The 23,435-nt window shown below is 40.6% G+C and overlaps 1 protein-coding gene across 3 annotated transcripts in view; it reads right to left on the reverse strand.

The window, feature by feature from the left end:
* Window positions 1-23,435, reverse strand: part of GRB2 (growth factor receptor bound protein 2) — a 69,990-nt gene that overhangs the window by 30,934 nt on the left and 15,621 nt on the right. Inside the window, exon 3 of one of the 3 annotated variants that reach the window (XM_038371591.2) lies at window positions 17,796-17,845. The exons of the other annotated variants lie outside the window; for them this stretch is intronic. Within the exon in view, the coding sequence (XP_038227519.1) occupies window positions 17,796-17,840 (45 nt within the window). The 5' untranslated portion in view covers window positions 17,841-17,845. The remainder of the gene's footprint in view (window positions 1-17,795; window positions 17,846-23,435) is intronic. 3 annotated transcript variants of the gene reach the window in all.

Raw genomic sequence — 23,435 nt, forward strand, 5'->3', positions numbered from 1 at the left:
AATCATTAGCCCTTACACACTTCACTCTCCAGGGAAAAAAAGACTGTTACTTACCTGTTTCGTAACTGTTGTCTAAAATGTGGATGTGCATGTATTCTACTCAGGTGTGCACACACCCAGTGCACCAAAGCCAGAGAAAGTCACCTGGCAGTACCCATAGGGCTGGCACTCATGCCCTTTGCCTCTTAGATCATCCCCTGGCTATACTGACAGATTCCAGGATCAGCACTGATCACACAGTAGGCATAGGGGTTCATGGCCTGTGCATTGATGCTTTACTCATATCCACAGCGGCCTTGGAATCCACAGGGCCCTCCTCATTCCTTTAGCTCCTGATCTTCAACCTACCCTAGATAAGATCTCCTAACCATGTGTGACACAACCACCCATGCTGCATAGTCAGATGAAGGATGCCACCTCAGTGCAGGTACAGCCTGAGGCCACTGTACAGTGTTGCATAAAGAGTATCCAGTGACTCAGTGTCCTTCGTCCTCCTTGCCACTGGACAATGCCATGGGACCAGATGCTTTCTCTCCAGTGCTAGTGGATTTCTGGGCACATCAAGAACTTTTTACCTAAGGCTGATGCCAACCTTCTATCCAGACTGAAGGTATGCAGGAAAACACATAAATTAGTGGCCAGTCCTTGTCCCCAAGGAGAGTAGCTCTCCTGATCAATGAGGCATTTATTGGAAATAGCCAGAACTCTGTGAAACACCCTAGCTTCTGTGGCACCTGTGGCAAAGCATATGGACAAGCATTACTGCATCGCTACTGAAGAATTTGAGTGCTTATATGCATCCTGCTCCTAACTCGCTTGTCATGACAGTGACCAATAAGAGATGATGTCAAGGGAGGAACAAATCCACACCCAAGGATAAAGATCTCATGGATCTCATGGGCAGGAATATTTATTTGACCTCCTCCTTACAAATGAGGATCACAAATCAATAGGCATTATTCTCAAAATATAACTTTCAAAATTGGGGCTCTGTGGCAAAATTCACAGAGCAGTTGCCTAATCTTTCTAGAAAGGACATCAATAAATTTGTGATGTAGAATCATCTGGTGGCCAAGCCCTGGACTTCGCCATAACTCTGGCAGCTGTATCAGCTACAGTGATTACAATGAGAAGGGGATTACGGTTACAGAATTCAGCAATGGTAACACCTATATAACAGGCTATAGAGGTCCTTCCTTTTGATGACTGAACACTCTTTTTTGACGAAACAGATGAGACCTTCCATTCATGGTTAAAATACTGACATGCTAAGCATTTATATCATGTGATCTGCAGATTCAGGAAGACTTCAATGCACCCATCAGTTCAAATTCAGTTCACATTTTTCATGTTAACTTAAAAAAAAAAAAAGCAGAGAGTTTGAAGCACAATTCTGCAGCCCTTAAAATACAAGGGACCCTTATCTAAGGCTCCAAAAATACAAATTTATGCAATCAACTTAGTAGTTCTGCTTTCTCAGGAACAGCACAGATTTTGCCCAGGTGGTGAGCTGAATGGGGCAGAGAAGTCTCTGGCTGCTCTGAGAGGACAGGGAAGCAGCAGAATGGTCCAACTGTTGCTGTTCCTCTAACAGAAAAGAGGGAATATGGTGGACGAGGTAGCAATAATTTGTGAGGGAAGGAGCAGGGAAGCAGAAAGTCATAGTTGCTGCTTTTTCTTCAAAGAGAAAGAGAAAAAGAAGGAGAACAGAGTACATGAAAGAAAGTTAGGAAGCAGATGGTTTCCTGAATGTCTAGGAGGGTGGCAACAGTGGCAGAGCCATGCAAAGAGGTAGTGGGAGCCCCAAATTAATTTACTGGTGGATGTGGAGGGGAAGAATAGAGAATTGTTTTTTACTCTTTGGAGGGGATGGAACTGATTAATCAGGGCTCCCACATACAGTTCCTCTGGGCTGACAGGCCTTAGTCCTTGGGTGACTAAATGTCAAGGCAATTTTTCAAACTCTCTATATAGACAGATGTTCAATTCAGTTCTGTCACGTTTCTGAAAATCATGACCTCTAATTGCTGAGATAGGAATAAAAGATATTTCTCAGGTCAGCCAGCCAGGCTGAGCTAAACCTTAATCCTGATCCTGGAGACAGACACTGAAGGTCTCTACAGCAAGATTGGTGAAAACACTGACTTCACACATAGGACAGCTGCAGAGTTCAGAGCCACTGAGTTCATTATAATAATGGATGATAGACTGATAAAGCCTTTTTTTTTTGCGCTTTACAATCCAAGTGACATGCCTGCCCTCAAGTCCTTAGGCAGGTTTGTTTCTCTAACCTCCTCCTCATTGGCCTTCTTTACTGTGCCTGCCAATCTACTTGATCATGCATTACAGACCCACACAAATGCAGAAAACTAAGGCTATATGTTGAAGTGGTAAAAACTAGACTTGTATTAATACAAGTGCATGAATAGTGAGATTCCAGTCAGAGAAGAGGGTTTTGATATAGCCATATAATGACGACTGCCATATCCTTTCAGGTAACATTTACATACACTACACGTAAATGTATAACATTAAAAAAGATCTATTTTTTGTTAATCCCTAGAACACACTGTATGCATGATTACATATGAAAGTAAGAAAAAGCCCACATTTCAGTACCTAGAGACAGCTCCCCCAAGTGTTGGCACTAATCAAATTACCCCAGCAGAGAACTCCAAAAATTCTGACCAATGAATTAGAAGACTGCCATTTTTTGTAAACACAAAAACAGGATTTACAGCTTTAGCACTCCATAAACACAGTTATCACAATTTCAGCTATATCCCCTGAACTGCAGAATCTCTCTAAAATCCCCGACCCCGTTGTATTTTCATCCCCTCCCAATTAAGGGAAGTAAAAACTGGCCGACATCTCAGTTTTTGATTGAGGCGAGGATGGCAAATAGCAATCGCTTCTTTTTCTTACATAATCTAAAGGGGATTTTACTTGAGATCCCCGCTGAGTGATATCCATGCACTGAACAAGGATGTAAGAAGTTCCTAAATCAAGAATTAACACTTTAGACAGAGAACCCATGATTCACCATTGCTGTCAAGAAGTACAGTAGCAATTGTATCTGCACCTTTTGGGACCACTGGAATATCTTAGGCATTCAGCCACAAGATTAACAGGAAAACTAATGGAGAGGAACAGAACACAGATGAGCACTGGGAAGAGGACAGATCTTTATTAATCTGACCTAATGCACTGGCAGCAGGGATCCTGAGTAACGAGAATTAGACTTTAAACCACAATTAACATACTGCAGAAAAAAACCTCACTGCCTCTGTTTTATGCAAAATAAATTTCTGAATAAATGACGTGGCTCTTCTGGCTGCAAAATTTGTCCTGACTGCTTTAAAAACAAGCAGTTCTGCAAATCAGTCATTACTTGCCTCCTGCTTCTTGTAAAACGAACCTCCAAACCTCCTTTTACTAGAATTTGATGGATTACTAAATCCATCATCTGCAGGGGCAGCTCCCTATCCAGACTGATTGCAAATCATCTTCTACCTCTGGAAGCAAGGCAAGACACCCGATTAAAAACTCTTCTGCAGTTTTGTATTGACTACAACATGGGTTCATCACGCTTGTTTAGATTATTTCCTCTTTTTGAGAGGCATGATTTTGACCCATTGATTTTTAGTGACACCTGTCACAGATATGGTAATGACCTGAAATGTCTTTGGGAGAGCTTACTGTATTAAGTCTATGCACCATTGTGGGCCAGGGATTGTATGTAATTTCATGGGGGAGAGTGACCACAGCCCTCAAGAACTAATAAGAGTGGGGAGTGATCAGACAAATTCACTCAGGTTGTAACACTTCCAGAGAGTCACTTGGAGAGGCTTGCATATACTAGTTCAAACTGGATTCTCCAGAAACTAACAGACAAAAAAAAAGTTTAAAGTCAGATTATTTATCGAACAGTCCTAAAATCAGGGCCTCGTTTCTGATCCAGCAAACAGACAGAATCTTTGGCCAAGAGTGGGGGGCCCCCCCAATCCTTAGGGAAGGGTTGAAAAGACTGACACCTGCCAGAAGCCCCCTGCTGGAGATGGGGCTGACCTTCATTTTTTTTTTTAGTATGTTTTATCTAATGCTTTCATTTCACCTTAATAAATGTGCTTACTTAGAAAGACCTGTTTGGTAACTCATAATTGCTGGGAATTATGTAGTTCATAGCTTTCGAAGAGTAAGTAAAAGTTCAGACATGAGCCTTTTAGGCCATCTGGTTTGTTGGGGATATCACAATGTAGGCAGGGAACTTTGCAGCCTGGAAAAAACCCAGTAAGGAGAGACACACACATGGGTCTCTATCCAAGAGAGATGACAGCTGAGGAGCCAGGAGCCTAAAAGCGGGTGCCCTTGTGAACCGTGGAGGGGGAATATTGGTATAGCTGCTTTGAACTGTGATAACACCAAAGACAATGAAACCCCTGAATCTGTTAGTCTCAGCCATCCTTTATAACTGCTTGCAGACCAAAAAAAAAAAAAACCACACATCGTTGGAGAAGTGTCTCCTGCAAACTCCCCTTCGCTCCACCCCATTTCACCCCCACCCTCCAGGGACCCCCAAAATGGAATAGACATGCTATCACTAGACTAGACCAGATCATGCAATTCTTTAGTCTTTGCAATTTCCCACTACTCAGTAAACAAATACTTCACTTATCTAAAAAAGTATATATTAAAACACTGACTGCCACACAGCTCTCAAAAGCAAAACAACCATCACCAACTAGTGTAAATGCTCAATTGAGGCAATATTTTTGGTAAGGAAACAAACACCAGTTTAGAATAATCCCTTAGAAACACAAAACAGTGAGAAAAATAATTTAAGTAATGAAAATAATGGGCTGTCCCAGTGACTACAGGAGAACCCTGTTCTGCTGTGGGGAAAACCCAATTAAATTCGTACTCTCTTGCTCCCTAGGCCAGCAGCAATAGGAATGTAGTGAGGGCAGACTGCTCAGCTGTGTTGATGAATAGCAACAAATCCTAACTAAAGAATCTCACAACCAATATGTTCCAGGGAGATAATGATGTAGGATCAACCTAGGCAAGATCATACTATATAGTTTTGTCTTCAATACCATGGGCTCGGCCTATGAGAACTGTGGAGAGAACCAGGAAAAAAAGGAGTGGTAAAAGGAAGGAAAAAAACCTTGTTCTCCTCCCTCCCACCAAGCCTGTGTGTTAAATGCCACAGGGTTGTGGGAGTTGTCCTAAAATTTAGCAGTATTTAATATTTCAGATTACATGCCTTGTGTTGGCTGCCCTCATACTGCAATAAGGTACCAGGAAAAAGACAAAGGCACTGTTCTCTCAAAAGACACGCCCAACATTCATTGATCTGGAAGTCTAGCATTATGGTACAATATAATCTCAAATGCCCCATGCATGTGTTCCAATATACGTTACAGCGAAATGCATTTTTAAAGCCATCAAGGAACCAGACTCTTACTTCTACCCACAACTACCAAGGGTAGCAGCTGCCAGCTAATCCTCATTTTATCATATTACCTTCCTTACGTACACAGGCCCAACCAAGTGAAAGAGTTTATTTCATACCTATGTCTGGGATGGTCCAGGAAGAACAGCGCTTCCTTCACAGGTTAGAGACAAAGGCCTCTTGTAAACCTGAATCCACCTGACAAAGTTTGCACTAGAAAGTGTTTACAGTAAGACTTGTTAGTCTAAGGCATATGCTAATCCTTTTTTCGGTCACAAATACAAGCACCATAATTTAACCTTCTGGAGTCAGCTAAAGCAAACCTCCCAGTAATGTCAATGTACTTCTGACCAGGAATGGAAAAAATAGGGACTGCATGCTCAAACTTCAGCCAATTTTTCCAAAACATAGAACATGTACCTATGTATCTTAAGTACCAGCATGAAACAGGTCAGGAATTGACAAGTCAGTGGATCATGGTCACATTGAAACGAGACCACAGGCCACTCCACTGTGAAGTCTGCAGGGCCTCAGAATTTTCCTCAAAGATTTGCATGAGGGTTGGTAAATTAAGTTACCATTCTACCCAAAAAACTAATCTGAAATTTCTGGTCTACCATGAACTAGTACTGGCATCTCTCCAAACTGTAAATCTCTAGGTACATCACTTATTTTAGATCTAAATTTAACTTTGTCCCACAAGGATATGATTTTCAGAAGGGGTCATATTTGATATAAATATTCTAAACCCAGAAATTAACATTATAGAAAAATGTTAGTATGTTGAAATGTTAATTTATCCCTTTAACATCCCTTAGATGTTTGCTGCACCATTTTGGGTGACAATCTTTTAGAACTCAAATGAGTAAAACTATGAATCACCCTTACATGGCCTGCTGGATAACCAGAACTTGAATAGGTTTTTCACGTCAAAATAGGAGTTTGTTTGGAAATTGAAGAGGGGAAGTAACTGCTCGCTCTAGGAGCAAACAGCACACCATGCCCCATAATTACCATTTTACACCATTTTTGTTGCTGTTGAAGAAAGGGTTAAATAGAAAGAATTTTCAAATCCAGAAGACTAAATGTAATGAGATCAGAATAATGAGATTATCTGATTCTGCCTCACACACATAGCTAGGATCAGTCCTAATCTCTTCATTTCAAGACAGATGGAGAGCATGAAATCAGAGATAACAGGAGGCCAATTTCCTAGAAAGGCAGCTTTTCAAGGTTTATTTCAGAGTAAATCAGTATTTTGCTAGATTCTTGCCTATTCTGACCACTTCCAATAGGCTGGTGGAAGCAGGTATCAACAGCACCACACCGTACATTTCTTATTAGTTGTGTTGCAGCAGAACTGGAAATTTCAAATATTGGATAATGCAAGGGGCACAGGTAGAGATTGTATTCTACTGCAGCTCTACCTGACCTCTTCCTGATGCTTTAATTGGAAACAACCAATAGGAGAAAGACAGACATGACCTCACTTTACAAAATTAGAAATTATCTGCTTATCAATTTTCACTACAAAAGTAGACATGCAGTACTAAATTACTGGTGATCACTAGTGAATTTGTATTGGTGGGGAGCAATGATGTAAGACAGTCAGATACAGCAGGTATCAATTGGTTTTCTTGCACGAATAAGCCATTTTCAGGATCTTTGCTCAACACAGGAAATAAAGAGAACGTGGTACGTAACAAACGTATCTTTTCCATGTGGAAAAGGCTGAAAGTTTTTTTTCCAGCAAAAAACTCATGTAGAATGACCTCAGGATAAAGAGTTAGCTGAGTGATCACTGAAGGTGGCCAACAGACAACCCTCACAATGGAATATATCTGGCTAAGAGTCAGTTATAGAGCACATTATAATAGAGGAAGGAGAGGTAAAGAAAAGCAAGATATTAAAGCTCTAGCAATAATCACTAGGATGGCATAAGGCTAAACAAAATTGTTCAGAGAAACCAGCGGTAAATAAGCACTTAAGCTCATTCACTGTTTATGGGCTTAAAATGAATGGGACCAATGGTTGAATAGCACTACTGGAAAAAGTTTTAAACAATGAGTTAACAAGCCACAGCTGCTTCTACGAAAAACCAAGTATTATGTAGATCAGCAAGAGAGCTATAGCCCACTTTCAATCACAGCTTGGGATGCATGTGACCTTTGTAGTTCACTCTACATTTTAAACTAGTTCTACAGAGGGATGGTGAAAAATTTAAAGAGCCCCACAAGATGTAATCTTTCTGAATGGACTGGTAAATGAACGTTGCTTTCACCACCATTTAAACAAAAATTAACGATTTACATACATGTGCTTTTAGTCAGCAACTGCACAGTATGTCACAAGACTATCTTGGCTGACAAAGAGCCTGTTCACACTATAGCTATAATCATGATTTTGTAACCGATTGCAGGATAGCCACAAGTAACGCAATTTGGTTTGTATCCATACAGCAGCTTTTCTGCCATCATAACCATATTTGCATGTCCATACCTGCTCCACGGCCTCAACATGTTTGCATCTGCATTCTAGGCCAGTGATGCTCACACCTCAGTGGTTCAGGAGCCATATTAGCAATCAACACTACCCAAACCACCATAGTGTGAATTCATTATTTCATTTACTATTTTTATGCATATTATTCTCAGAGCAGAATGACTGACCGAGTATTCTAATTTAGTATTCTTAACGGTTAATGGTTAAGAACATAGTACAAACATCCTGAATGGTTAATGACTAATTGGTTAATTAAAAATCACACCACATTTTAATATCATGGGTTGCAAAGAGCCACTTGCAGCACCTGAGCCTCAGTCTGAGGATCACTGTTCAGGAAGTTATCCCCCATTCCCTCAGTAGGGGAAGACATGCAGAGCAGTAAGTACAGCTCCTGAGGTAATGCACTTTGGGATGTTCTACCACAAGGACTGCTGGGAGAAATAAGGACTGGTCAAAGCAGTTTCACAGTCTTGGTCAGAAGATCTCGTCCACATACTTTGCTAAACTGACTGGAGGAAGATAGCCATGTACCAATTCAGGAATCTGGCAAAGGCAACCCATTGTTTGCTGTTATGATTTCCAACAGAGTCTTAATGATGCCATATGTGAACAAACCCACATTTAGAGTCAGCCACCGAATCACAGAAATGTAGGACTGGAAGGGACCTCCTTAGGTTATCTAGTATAGTCCCCTGCACTAAGGCAGGACTAAGTATTATCTAGACCATCCCTGACAGGTGTTTGTCTAATCTGTTCTTAAAAAAAACTCCAAAATGATGGAGATTCCATAACTTCCCTAGATAATTTGTTCCACTATTTAACTACCCTTACAGTTAGGAAGTTTTTCCAACGTCTAACCTAAATCTTCCTTGCTGCAATTTGAGGACAGGATAAGAATTAACAGGCTTAGAGGTTAAAGAGAACAATTTATCACCCTCTTCTTTATAACAATCTTTTACGTAATTGAAGACAGTTATGTCCCACCTCAGTCTTCTCTCCTCCAGACTAGTTAGTTACTGATTACAAAGAGAATTACAAGTTGTAGTGTAGACAGAGCTCAGGAATGAAATTCATGAAGCACTTTTTCTTTAGGTAGCCAGAGTCCTCCTGAAGTAGGACAAGTTCATGCATATTACTAACACAGCTCCTTCTCAGTGTGACACAAGAACTCAGCTTTCCAATGTGTGCTTGTGTGTAATCCATTTAAAGACATATTGAAAGTAGATGCGCCAGTGAGGAACCTCAGTTATATGCATCAGACCAGAGCTTCTTGTTTTTTTTTCCATTCTGTAAGGTAACTGTTCATAGGAGTTGCCTAAAACAGAAATAGATGGGGCATGGGATGCATATTTTATGAAACGTATAAGTGGCTACAACCAGAAAGAAGTTAGAAAGTTAACTGTACACTACCTAAATTAGTATCAGTGGCTTTTCTGCCAAGTTACACTGCATGAGGGAGCAACAAAGGGAATAAAGAAGTATTCCAATGGGGAAATATTTTTAAAGGAATCAGATGGCATGTTGCTATATTCTTGTGCCAGGGCTTTAACAGATGGGTGGAGCTACAAAGCAGCAAGCCAGTTAGTTACACTTATTTACAGGATGATGCTGGGGACACAGTAACAGTTTGAAGTTCAATGAAAGTTCACATACAGTCCATTCTTCCACACATCTCAAGCCATCGCTAGAGGCTATCATAAGAGATACACAGCATGTGCTTCATTTTACTTCGCACATTTTCACTGGCAACATTCTGCTAACAGAACAAGACCCAGCATGAGGAATACAGACTAAAATGTAATTCTTTACCTCTCGATTCTTAAGTTCGAGAACACACTCCAGGAAGAATTCTTAAGTGTTGGAAAATGTCAGCAAAGTCAAGGAATAAGACCAAGAAAGGGCACAATTAAGGATGCTAGTCAGAAGCCAGGCCTCTATGTATTTTGCAGCTAAAGAACTTATTGCAAAAATCTACCTCTTACTACAGAACTGTGCTCCAGAATCTAAATCTTTGGTACAAGATATGTTTCTAGCCCTTATTACGTCAAAAGAAAAAAGCTTGAAAACACAAACTGAGCATATGGTGATGAAGCAGTTATCTTCCTGAGTCTGCAGAAAGCCTGAAACACAAACTCAGATATGAACTGTCATTTCATCTCAATGAGATTCTTAACTCTCAACCTAAAGAGGACAATTTAAATTTCAATATTGGTAACAAAATTCAAGCCAATTTATTTATTCTTCTGAAGGTTTAGGGAATCTATGTAGAGTTTTTGAATTGTTTGATATTGGTGACTACCTGTATCCTACTCTCTAGAGCTTAATTAAACATACGTACAGAGGGCTGGGGTGTGAATTCAGCTTTATGTACAGATGTGACTGCCTCACACGCTTCCCCAATTGCCACAATCTCCAGTTTTCCTCCCCACATGGCTTCCATGATGCAGTTATGTTGTCGATTCAGATACACTAAAGGCATTTGTGAGTGGGGGGTACAGCATAAATAAATTGTAAAGATCAAAAACAAACATGGTTACTGTAGTATTCATTTTTAATATTTCATAAGAAAGTTTCCATTTTAAATTTAAATGAAGCTGTGACAGAAGTTTCTAGTTTGTTACAAGAATGTGCTGGAAAACCCTGAGATCTTGCAGCAGAATTTAAGTCTAGCTTGCTATAAAGTATACAGGGCCTCAGAAGGAGGGAATCAATCTAATCTATATAAAATAATTATACAGGCAGCAGAACACATACATGTAAATTGTAAGAAAATCACTCCTTTTTCAAGCACGTCACTGGGCTGCGATTCCATTCCTGCTGGAGAACCAATAGTGTGTACTGCAAAGCAGACATGCTTCTGTGCATATAAAAGAAAAACATGGGGTAACAGCCACCTCACTATGAACAGCAAAACCCCCACAGCTTCCAAGCAAACACAGGAGGACTCAACCTGTAAAGCATGCACCTTTCTCTGCAGCCTAGAGAGCAATAAACTTGGATCTGGATTTTCGACTGAGGCCGGAGGAGGGGGAGAAGGAGGGATGGCACAACCACAAAAAAGAAACTGACCAACAAGGATACTTAAGATTTTAGATTACTACTCTCCAAACAGCGATGAACATGGTCAACCTACAGAGGTCAACACAGTGCAAGTTTAAATACTGCATGACCTATGTCAACAGTAAAACTATGTCTACAGTACAAACTTCGGTTAACAAAGTGAGTATCACTGGTGCATGTGGATACTTGGCTGCCTGTGTCAGTGGTGCGTGTACACACCAGTAGTGCTTATGTTAATGCAAAGGGCGGTGCACCATGGCTTTGTATCCCAGTGCGTATCATGTTGCCATCTGGGAAATTTTTGTAACATGTCATGGGATAGAAATAACTCACTCAGGGTTCCCAACATGCAACTTTCTCCCTCCCACAAGGACATCCATATCCCAACACTTTTTTTTTAAATCTCAATGGAGATGATGGAGGTTCAGTTAATTTGTTAAAAGTTTGTATTGTATTTTCCTTTTTTATTTGCAAATTGGTTTGTTTACTGCTTTTGTCAGTCAATAAAATTATATTTTTTGAAAATAAATTGTTGTTTTTAGTTCACCACACATACTGGATAGCAGTATGCAAACCACCCAGTACTTGTAAGTGTACAGAGCTCATAGGTTCAAGAAAACACCCAGTCATGTGTAAATACACAGCAAGTACTGCATATTCATAGTTTCACTATCTTACAGTGAATGTACAGCAAAACAGGATAATTCATAGGTTCATTATAAGACAGTGTTATATGTATAAATGTACACCAAGCACTACAAAATTACTAACAGCCCACAAACCTTCAGGATCAGAGCACAGACAAAGACCGCACATTAACATGGCTGACCATTAAAGTTCTCTTTCATAGCCTTCTGTATCTGCATAGCTCCACATTGGGCTCCTGTAATGGCCCCTGTTTCTGGCTGTTCAAACTCAGCAGACAGCTGCCCCACTTCTACCCCAGGGGCAACTTTTTTCCTCCCTTTGCCTTACCTACTTTATAGTTGCCTATTGTGTTCTGCATATCATCACCACTCCATCCTCAGTGTTAAGCGGCCCCACTTCTTTCTTAGTTTTCTTCTTATTTATATGGCTATAGAACCTTTTACTATTGGTTTTAATTCCCTTTGCAAGGTCCAACTCTACTCGACTTTTAGCCTGTCTCACTTTATCCCTACATGTTCTGACCTCAATTAGGTAGCTAAATGGAGTTCTCCAGGGACTGCACAGGATGGCGAGTCCATGGACCTATAGATCAATAAGAACCTGCAGCATTTCTGTTTGCTGCTAGAGAAGCCCCATTGTGTCCTGGTGCAACTCCCTTTCCTTTTCCTGATGGGATTCTTGGGTTTCTCTCCTTTTCTCACATCATCTCTATCCCTCTCCATGCTGTCTGCCATGTTGGCCTGCCAGGTCCTTTGTTTGTGGTCTGATGCATCAGTGCCTTGCAGGATCTACTTGAACATATTTTCCTTAGTATGCTCCCTTCTCCTTCGCATCAGGCTCAGGCGTTCTGTAGGTGTGGAGGGGGCATCCCTCAAGGCCACAATGTCACCAGCTACACATAAAACAGACAGCTGTATCGTATTTAGTTACAACGGAAAGTGAAAGTTTCAAAACTCCATTCCTTTAGTCCCATATTTTTTTTAAAAAGACGACCAGCTTATTGACACTTCAGCTGTGGAGCGCCTCTGCCCAGCCCTAGTTATGGTGAGTATCACACACCAGAGGGTGCGGGGGGGGGAGGGAAAGGAGGGTATTAACATTTTCAGTTGCATGAAACAATTCAGTCCCCATTTCCATTGGTACAAGTATAGCGCAACAATACAGAGTACTGGCACTATGTTCCAGAAGTGGTGTGATTTTAGCTGCTCTCGCTCCTGAGGGTCACAAAAGGCACAGAGGACACAGCTGCAGCTGGCATTCCAAAGCCACCTGTGTCCATATGCCACTAGGCTGTTTACTACAATAGTGCCAGCCAAACTCATCGCAGAGTGGCATGGGAAAGCGTCACATCATAGAGGAAGAAATAAGGTGGCCATCTGTGGAAACTCTTGGGAGAGGATTGCAGAGTACCTCCATGAGAGTTTCATTGCGACCTCTCAGGAGGATACGAGGTATCCCTATGTAACCTCCCCCATCCCACTCAATCATACAGAGGAACAAAACAAAAACAAAAAAAACAAAAAAAGCAGATAGCTACCTCTGTTTGTAGTATCACTACCTCTTCTTGTACATGTAACAATGAAAAAAGTAGATACCTGTATCTTCGGTAACTTGGGATGGCCTTGATGCCATCTTTACATTTAAACATTGCAAGGGAAAAACGCATGCACACACTTACTAGAAGTCCCCTCCCCTGTGTTGGGCTTGCCTGGTGGTATTGGCTAGACTGAGGCAGAGTCTCGAAGAAGTCCTAGCTCATGGCATAGCCAGGTACCCGCCCATGCCTCTCTCCTCTTCCTCACTGTTCACAGTATGGGTCTGCGTCTCTGGCTCCACTGAAGTATCCACAGTGGCCTAAAGGGTACTGGTGGGCTCTCTGCCATGCATGGCATGCAGCTCATCGTAAAAAAGAAAGGCAGGTCTCCAGCTTTGTACCAGTTCAACTGTTGGCCTACCTGGCCTTGCGGTATGCTTGTCACAGCTCCTTCACTTTCTCGTATCACTGCTGCTGATCTCCTTCATAGATGTCCACATTTCTATAGCTGGTCTATATCTATACCCATACAAACCAAGGACATCCAATACCTCCTCTCCACTCCAGGCAGGAGCATGTCTGCAGCAGGCAACTGGCATGACTGGCTGGGCAGCTGCACACAACAAGAGAGAGCCACTAGGTGTGCTCACCAACCCGGGCAGTCAGGGAAAGGCATTTCAAAAATATGCAGGATATTTTGAGGGGGAAGGGGTGGCTGCCAGTCTGTGACACCTAACGCAGTAGAGTTCACAATTGTGCCCAGAGTGATCACTGCTGGGGGAGACATGATCCCATTACACAGAAATAACTCTGCCCATACAGCAGTACTCAGGTGTGAGCTACTTCCAGTGTCAGAATAGTTTTCCCAGTCCCTGTCCTTACCAGGAAGCAGCAAGGGCTAGAATTTCCACATGTGAACCAAGCTGGGATTTTTTTTTTTTTTAAAGTCACAATGGCGGAGGTTTACAGTAAAGGATCTTCTGAATTATGCAATGTGGGGGGAGGTGAGGCGGGCTGAAACTGGTGACACCTACACGCTAAAGCAGATGCCTCTGAAAGTTTCCACTAGGCTAAAGTTCCTCTTTCACTAAGGGTAATAAATAAAACTGGACGTGAACAAATTCTCTATAAAGAAGAAAATGTTTATATGGAATTTTCTTACACTAAGTTAATATTAAAGCAGGCAATTAACATTCAGAGCATCGACTGATGGAGCCAATAGCAATCATTGCAGCTCACTGTTATGGGGGTTGGGGAAAGACAGAAATAAAATGCTTGTATTTAGGTCACTCACCATTAGAAATGGGTATAGAAGGATATGGCATATCATAGCATATTTTTAAATTAAGAAGAGCATTCTTTCCACAAAGACAGAGAAGACTGACAGTCTATTCTGGTTTCACACATGTAGTTAATTATACTGTACCTCAAGAATTAAAAATGAATTATTTTAAGTCTCACGTTATTGATAGTACCATAAACTTTTTAAAAAAAAAGTTATTTCTTCCTTGGTCCCTAAACTCACTGAAGCGTGTGGGCAAAATCAGAATGTCCTTACATGAACAATGCAGATATGTAGGCACTAAATGCAGGAGAGCAGCAACAAGCCCCAGAACCTTAAGTCAGAGAGCTGAGGAAATATATTTTTAATGGAGAAAAAAAGATCAGGGCTAACTAAAACTCATCCCAAATTAACAGAACTGATCCAGGTCAAGAACAAATTAAACACAAGAATAGAATATTTTATAGCTGCAGTGCAATAGCTTGGAAGGGATATCATAATGCAGGTCACCGACACCCCGAGGGCATAGTTTTTGATCACAGACTAATTTTACAAAAAGAAAAGGAGTACTTGTGGCACCTTAGAGACTAACAAATTTATTAGAGCATAAGCTTTCGTGAGCTACAGCTCACTTCATCGGATGCAGTGAGCTGTAGCTCACGAAAGCTTATGCTCTAATAAATTTATTAGTCTCTAAGGTGCCACAAGTACTCCTTTTCTTTTTGCGAATACAGACTAACACGGCTGCTACTCTGAGACTAATTTTAAGCTTCCAAACACCTGATAGGAACACAATATTTCCATTGTAAATCTCTGCAACACTAAACTCTTCTCTACTGGCAGATTCCAAATCAGCAGATCAATGGGCTGACCTGTGACCCTCTCTAGGCCTTGAGGAGAGGGCTTCATAATTAATAACCCCTGCACAACAAAAATAGAAGTTGTAGACCAAGTGTCACATGGATACTTTTACAAATCATTCTCCAAATCTGTGGTGGGGTTATTTTCACAAAGATTGAACTCAAAATTCCAACAAGCACAAATTCATGCCACTAACTCACTAACATAGGGATCTGGCCATAGAGACATTAGAGATTGAAATGACACAACAGGATGCCAGCTGGCCCCAGGTGGTTTATAGCAATATTGCTAATATGCAGCCATAAACCTCCTTGGAAATATAGCTATTCAATTAAGCTAAGTTTCAAACAGCTGTTTGGACGCTGAGCTCTTCAGGCAAGGCTATAAAAGGAAGAAGAGCAGTCCTTCACCTCAGACCTCTATTTAATCACAGTGAGGAAACAGAACAAAGAGTCAAGCCCTAAGCAGAGGGCAGATTATTCCCCTAACGAGTGAGACAACTCAGAGTGGTTTCCAGCAAGTTTCAACCATCTAGGTTTCATGTGGGTTATTTGGCTATGGATCCCCTCAGATTCCTGGGCTACTCACCTCTACGTATGCACTAATTAAAAATAATGTAGCAACAGCAATTATTATAAACAAAATGTGAAGAGCTCTTTTTTACTCTTCATCATGAAAACTGCATATAAATTCATTTCACCATAGGTTGCACATTCAGGTGTGAACTGTTCCTAGAGTGACCTACAAAACTGGACAGTATGTTAAAGAACAAAAAGATTAGAATTCAGTTCTTCAGTGTTACCAGACAAAAAAACTGGAGCAGTAGCTATTATACTGACGACTTTAGGCGCTGTAGATTAATATGTGCACTCTCTTTCGTTTAAGGCCTTTCAGCTTTGAGGGAAGGAAAGATAATTCAACTACTCTCAATATATACAACAAGTCGAATCATGTAAGTGTTAATGTCCCTTAACTTTGCAGGATGTCTTATTACTATTTATAATGTAAACAACATCACAGTTGTGTATAAAGAAAAGGAGTACCCGTGGCACCTTAGAGACTAACAAATTTATTAGAGCATAAGCTTTCGTGAGCTACAGCTCACTTCATCGGATGCATATGGTGCTGTACAGTGACTGGAAACATGATCCCAACACAAAAAGAGAGATTTTGCATGACAATGCAAGAATGGAGGATGGCAAAGGGGAGAGAAGGAAGTAAAGTTATGGTGTTGCTGGTTCCTTTTTTTTTTTTTTTTTTTTAAAATATTACTTTTATTGTAATAGGTTGAGTGAAGGCAACTGCTGGAAAGATTATGGAAAAGAGTGGGCTCTGAGGGAATGTCCACTCCAGGACAAAAAATGTGGTGAGTTTGTGAGAGGCATGCTTGGCAGTGTTCAAAATTTTTCTAACAAAATTTGGAATGTAACATAACTGAAGAGATTGGATGGCTCAAAGGATCAGTAATGATAGACAGTGCATTTCCCTTCTAGATCTCTGGTATAAATAAAGCCCAGACCAGGAACGAACAAACATAATAACCTTTCTTGTTTTCTTGTGGGGACCTACATGGAGAGAGTTGAGGGTCTCAGTCCAGTTCCTAGAAGACATAAAAAAATCTAATCCTTCCAAGCCTATTTATAATCTCTAAATGTTGATTTCAACATACACATACAAACGGATGAAAAAAATATTTCCATCGATAAAAGAAATGTACAGATAGAAAAAGTAAGAAAAATGCTGCTGGAGAAGAGTCCCATCTTAATAATGTACATATAATGTATATAATGAATGTTGCATAAAGCATGTATTTACAGCTCTGCTAAAACAGACAGCTCTGGCATTAGCTGAGCTAGAGCTGCAGACAACTATGTGGCATTCATAAAGCTTAGCTTTTGGATTCTCAGTGTCAGTCCTTAAATATTGTTGAACCCCTGCTCTCCCATAATTAAAAAAAAATTGAAAAAAGCTTAAACGCAAAACATTGATACCTGCTGAAATTATAAAAATGAAAAATGAATTCTGCCAAGCCTAATTGTAAATCACAATTTGCATCCTTCTTGGCAGTCTCAGTAGGGAATAAGAACTGAATGGGCTGGGTGAGCAAGTTGTCCCCTCAAGCCAAGAAGTGGTCTTCTCCAGGACGAGGCTAAGGCATACTGGCTTTCTTTTGCAACGGAAGTAAAACCGTTTTGAAAAACAGTTTAGAATTGCATCAGACTGTTTAAACCCAGGTCAGTTGGTCAAAATAGAGAGGGCTACTGCACTTGCACTGAATTTAAAAACAGCTATCAGCTTAAACATTGTTTGACCCCGATCACTATGCCTGGCTAAATCATGTTCTGGCAAAAAAACAATTTTAGTACCACTAGAGTAGGGGCCTGAGTGGAGCAAAGTATGTGTAGCTGAAGGGGGCAAAGGGAAGCCTGCATTGGTGGTCTGTGCTGTACCTGTTCTGTGGCTGTAAGTTTCCAGCTCAGTGTGGCACTTTTCATAAGCACTAAAAAAAAAAACAAAAAAAAAAACCTATATTTAAAAGACAAAAGGAAAAGTTTCAGTTATACAACATTTACACAGAGATGTTCAGGTACTCTGACCAAACAAGGAAAGCTGATACACATTTGATTTTTTGCAAGGTGACTATTTGGATGTCAGGTTATGGAAGGTATCCGTGAGTACTTAAAAGTGAGTTTCAGCTATCAGGCCCCATTACCACTAGCACTTCCTTCCCATTTCCCTCTCTGCACTTTTCTGGCTCTTTCTTCCCTATCCATAGCTTTGGTATATGCTTGTCACTCTCTACCGTCCATCTGTTAGTCTTTCACAGAGTGCCATCAGGATGTGCTTAGACAGTGGTTTCTCCAGCAGCACTATTAAGACCAGATGAAACCGACTAGAACTGCACGATACCAGTTCTGCATGGAAACAAAGGTACAATCCCACAAGTCATTTTGTGAGATTTTTCCAGAGAAGCTATGGGGGTGGGAGGAAGAGGATATACAGGATTTCCACAATTCAATGACCAATTTTAACTCCTTTCTGATAAGTGAATAGATTTCCAGTATCAAGGCATATGTCTGGAATTTAACTACTTAGTTAATCAGATCTGAACAGCTATTTTCAGCATCTCTAATCAATAATTCTTTTACTCAACTAGACCATATTCAACTAGACCATAATCCACAAGTAAACAGCAATAACTGAAAATCAGACTGAAGTTGTTAAAATGCCAGTTTCGTATTTATCATGTCCAAGGAGTAGAACTCCCATAAGCATAACGTATCTGAAATCTGACTGTACAGAAGGATAATGGAAAAACCTACTCAACCTCAGCTAGAGTGGCATGGCTAGAATTTGATGCTGATCATGCAAACCAAAGAGCTGACTAGCTCAGACCACAAGTCATCTGCATTAGCCTAGCTGCTATTATTAGTGGAACCTGCTGGGTCATACATGGCTCATGAAGTATTCCCCCTCTCCCCAAACCCCCAGGGGAACTTTTGCATAACTGAGCAGCTTGTTTCCTCCCCCCCCCCCCCATTTAAACCTGTAAAGTTTTGGTACAAGTTAGAGCAAGACATAGTTCAGAAAACTGAAGAAAGTGTAAATTCCAGAGACAAATTATTTACATAAGAGGGTTTTAAAGAGTAACAATATAATTATAGTTCAGCTGAACTGAAAGAAATGCTTTCTGCTCTCTGCACAGAGCTCTAGCTGCTGCTGCTGCTATATGAACATGCAGTTCACAATAACACTGTGTGCATGCTGACCTGAATACACAGAAGCAAACCAAATTCAGCAGGGAAAATACATGCTTGTACCTTCCACATTTTATTTATATAGGTTAGCACTGAACTTCAGGATTATTTATAAAATTATTGCTTGATAGTCTGTTTTCTAGCCAGAGAGGGAGACCCTAAAACTTTGTACTTATTCCAGCGGTTGCCTTAACCAACTCCCCAAGTAGGTCTAAAGATGAACTGATTTGTTCTGCCTTTGAAATGGGAAGAAACATCTCTTGTTCACCAGTGCAAATTTAGAGAAAAGTTTTCATAATCTTCAATTAACATTCTTTTCTTTTTTCCTGAGTTTCATTTACCATTTATGTTTTTAGGATAACTCAAGTAGGATTTCCATTGTGCTATTTATGTCTTAGAAACTATTCACCTAGTAAAAGGAATGCAAGCAGAGGAAAATTATGAACTCTGAAATTAAAATGCAAGTGTCAGATGTATCTACAAACTAAATCAGAGTATTACAGGCTAGCTTCCCGATTTAAGATTTTTTAAAGGCTTTATAATTCCAATCACATACAATTTTGAAGACTGTCAGTACACTTCTTGTGTCCTATTGAAAGAGGTCAGTTGTACCTTTCCACATGTTTAGATTATATCCCATACAAAAATCAGTGGAGAGTTTCTTTCAAATAATTCACTGGAATTGTCTTATCTAGTTGGGCAGTTCCACCACTAACACGGTAACGAGGTCATGCTACATCAAGCATCAGTCTATTGAGCACCCACTTTCTTCCCCACTTAAGTCGTCACAACTTGCAAGATTACAAGACTGCTTCATGAAGGAACTCAGCACTTTGTGAAATCAAGCCATTAAACACGTAACAGGGCCTGTGACTGAAGCAGAAATGCTTAAAAATACAGCCTGACAAAAAGGGAGGTTGAAGCTTGGAATGCTATATTGGGATGGTCAGTACTCATTTTAAGTGGAATAGCAGCATTTAAAATAAAATGTGAAACTAGTTCTTTCAAGATTTTTTTATCTGGAGAGTAAAGAAATTGCAACTTCCTTTCTCTTCTCTCCTTCCCCCTCCCTCCCAGAAAAGTTCCTCTTCTCTCATTTTGATTCCCTCTTTCCCTAGTTTATAATGAAACTGCAAATGAACATGGCTTTATTTACTTCCTCATGTGTACACCACTCACTGATGTTAGCCCAACTTTGGCGATAACGTTTAACCACTACTACAGAGCCAGGAGACAAAACTAAAGAGCAAAAACAGTTGTGGGATAAAGCTGTAGATAAGAACTTGTGCACCACATTTAATGCAGTATCAGTTTGTTGATCTGTGAAGAAATGCATACAGCATGCAATTCATCCAGTCTGGTGTGCTGCTAAATCAATAGAACAAACTGAATATAAAATGTCAAGAGCCTGAAGTCAGATATCTTAATATAAAATCCCAGACAATTCACAAGAATTCTGAGCCCTATTAGACACCACAAGAGAGGATTACTACCCGAGATTTAGATTTATTTTTAGCTGTAAAATTATCAGGGAAAACACAAAGCTGGTTGCTGGGTCACTTTCTTATGGTGCGGGGGGGGGGGGTGCCACAAACCATGACTAGTCTTTACTGGCTAGCAGCTGAACTGCCATTTAGTAGAAATGCCACACATGGAGCCAACATGCAAATGACCCGTCTAGATATCAGTCCACAGTTACATCAACATATTCAAAAACATTAATGTGTCAATGAAGAGCTGGCTGTTCACGCTTTGAAAAGGATTCTCTGTACAAAGTCTTTCCAAGCTCAGTTCACATTGGAATCCTGAGAAGCCTCCTTTGTTTAACCTGTTATGGCTGCGACTGCTCTTCCTTCGACTAGGAGTGGCTTCCTTACACCAGAACTGCTCTATACTGAAGGTGAGATTGTGGGTAGCACTCAAGTAGCACCCGCTCATAGAATCATAGAAGAATCATAGAATACCAGGGTTGGAAGGGACCTCAGGAGATCATCTAGTCCAACCCCCTGCTCAAAGCAGAGCCAATCCCCAATTTTTGCCCCAAATCCCTAAATGGCCCCCCTCAAGGATTGAACTCACAACCCTGGGTTTAGCAAGCTAATGCTCAAACCACTGAGCTATCCCTCCCCTCTTGTCCTATTCTCTTTTAGCACACCTCCTTTGATACTTCCAATAGATGACCCGATCCGAGTGCTGCACCAGTACCTAATATCCTGCACCTCTGCTGCATGCACTACTGGACTAAAAAACACAGAAGGTTTCGTTCTACACAATTAAAACTGCAAGAACTTCACATGAACTTAAGTCATTGAGATGAACATGACCACTAGGCTAAACTTCCACCTTCTAGTCTGATGCAATGCTTATAATAAATCTCCAATCCCAGAGAGCAAATAAAGCAAAGATTATTACTATTAGAGATAGAATGCAACTTTCAGTGATGAGCAGACACTGATGGTATAATGAGGATGCTACTCTGAAAAGCACTTGTCAGAAGTCAGACTCTTTTGCAAAGGCTTGTTTTGACAGGCCACTTACACCTACCACTCTGCTCAAAACCATCTTGATTTTGGTGAAAGTCAGAAAAATTGGAGAAATTACGCTTTTCTGGTTTTCACCACAATCAAGAGGGTTTTGAGCAGAGATATGGATACATAGGGCCCTATTCCTCACCCTCAGATGACTGCCTCACCCCTGTATAGCGTGACTGCTTTTCTTCCACAAGCACCTGTGAGGTCACTGGCTCACCTCTTTATCGTGAGTGACCAAATGGTGATTTTAGTTTTCACTGAAATTGATGCCTAGAACATTCCTTGAAATTTTTGATTTTCAAAGGTTATTGCATAACAAAAGAGAGAATTGCCACAGTGTAGAGTGCAGAACCACTCTTGGCCAATGAATAAAATCACACAGACACCACCGTTTGTAGCAGCTTAACACATGTGTTGAATAAGGCATATCAGATAATTGAAAGAGCCAAAAGCTGTTCTGTGAGTGCTTATTTTTGTACTGAAAGATCAATTTAAGAAGTTGAGATGACAAACAGCTATGGGACAGGTTGGGCCTTGTAGACAAGCTAGCAGACATAGCCAAATCTAGCAGGAGCCATATGGCTGATAGATTACAGTCCAGGAATGAGTATCAGTATAAATTATAGCAGTGTACACAGTTCTGCATATTATGATGTTAAAAGCTGACTGTCACTAGTTTTCATCAGTAAGTCATCTGACACCACCTAGTCAAAAAGATAACTGGCATCGTGAATTACACAGATTTAAATCTGCTGTGTTTTGGATATAGAGCAGACCAGAAGGGAGTTAATCTGTTCTGCTTTCAGTGACAGCCCTGGAAGGAGACCTCAGCTGGCTACCAAATAAAGAAACAAAGAGGGCATTTTCAAGGAGGAATTCATTATTCCTCCTGCTCTGGATGCTGGTAAAGATTGCTTTACACCTTCAACCTGGAATATACCATACTTTAATTTCATCCTTGCTACGAAGGTTTTGAGGGAAGCAACATGAAATGTCACCTCTTCTGAGACTGTCCCCAGCAAGATCATATACGCCAGTTTTTGTACGTTACTTTTTTTTTTTTTTTTTTTGTAAAGTCACTCAAGTTTAAAAGGCCTCCTTTACTAATGCAAGTGGTCCCGTACAGGGCCAGAAACTTAAGAGTACGTTCACTAACTACTTTTTCTAGTATGTGTCCTTATGGAGGGTTGTGGGGAAGAAAAGCAATTTAAAGGACCTGGCTAACGAGACATTCATCATACCTACACCTGGTGACAATTTGAGAGTAACAATCTTTGGGAAGAAGTCCATATTAAAAATAACTATTGAGTATTCAAGGCAGTACAAGACATCAGGTTAACTTTAAAATATTGATCTACCAGTCTATTACAACAAAAACATTCTATGTCTTCAGAAGATATTTCTTCAAATGCCAACATCTCAAACCCCGCTACCCCCCACCCCCGCACATTACTACAGTTCTCAGTTTAACATCTTTACAGCTTTCAGTGGCTTGCTGACAGCTTTTCTTCCTCACATCAGATCACAAAATTGACCTATTTGGTCTCCCTACTTGAAAAACAGCAGCTATCTAAAAGGTGTTTAAGTCAAACCCCAATTTTCTCCCACAACAATCAAGCAACATACCTCAAGTACACCTACACAATGGACTTTCACACACTTAATGCAGACATCAGTTGTATCTGATTCACTCCAAACCCCACTGCTTGCAGCTCATGTCCCGTTTCTGCTTGCCAGTACAAACACCACTACATAAAGACAAACACAGGTGAGGTTACTGAAGGTGTGGGAGAAGGAAGTA

Source organism: Dermochelys coriacea, chromosome 14, assembly GCF_009764565.3.
Source record: "Dermochelys coriacea isolate rDerCor1 chromosome 14, rDerCor1.pri.v4, whole genome shotgun sequence".
Lineage (NCBI taxonomy): Eukaryota > Metazoa > Chordata > Testudines > Dermochelyidae > Dermochelys > Dermochelys coriacea.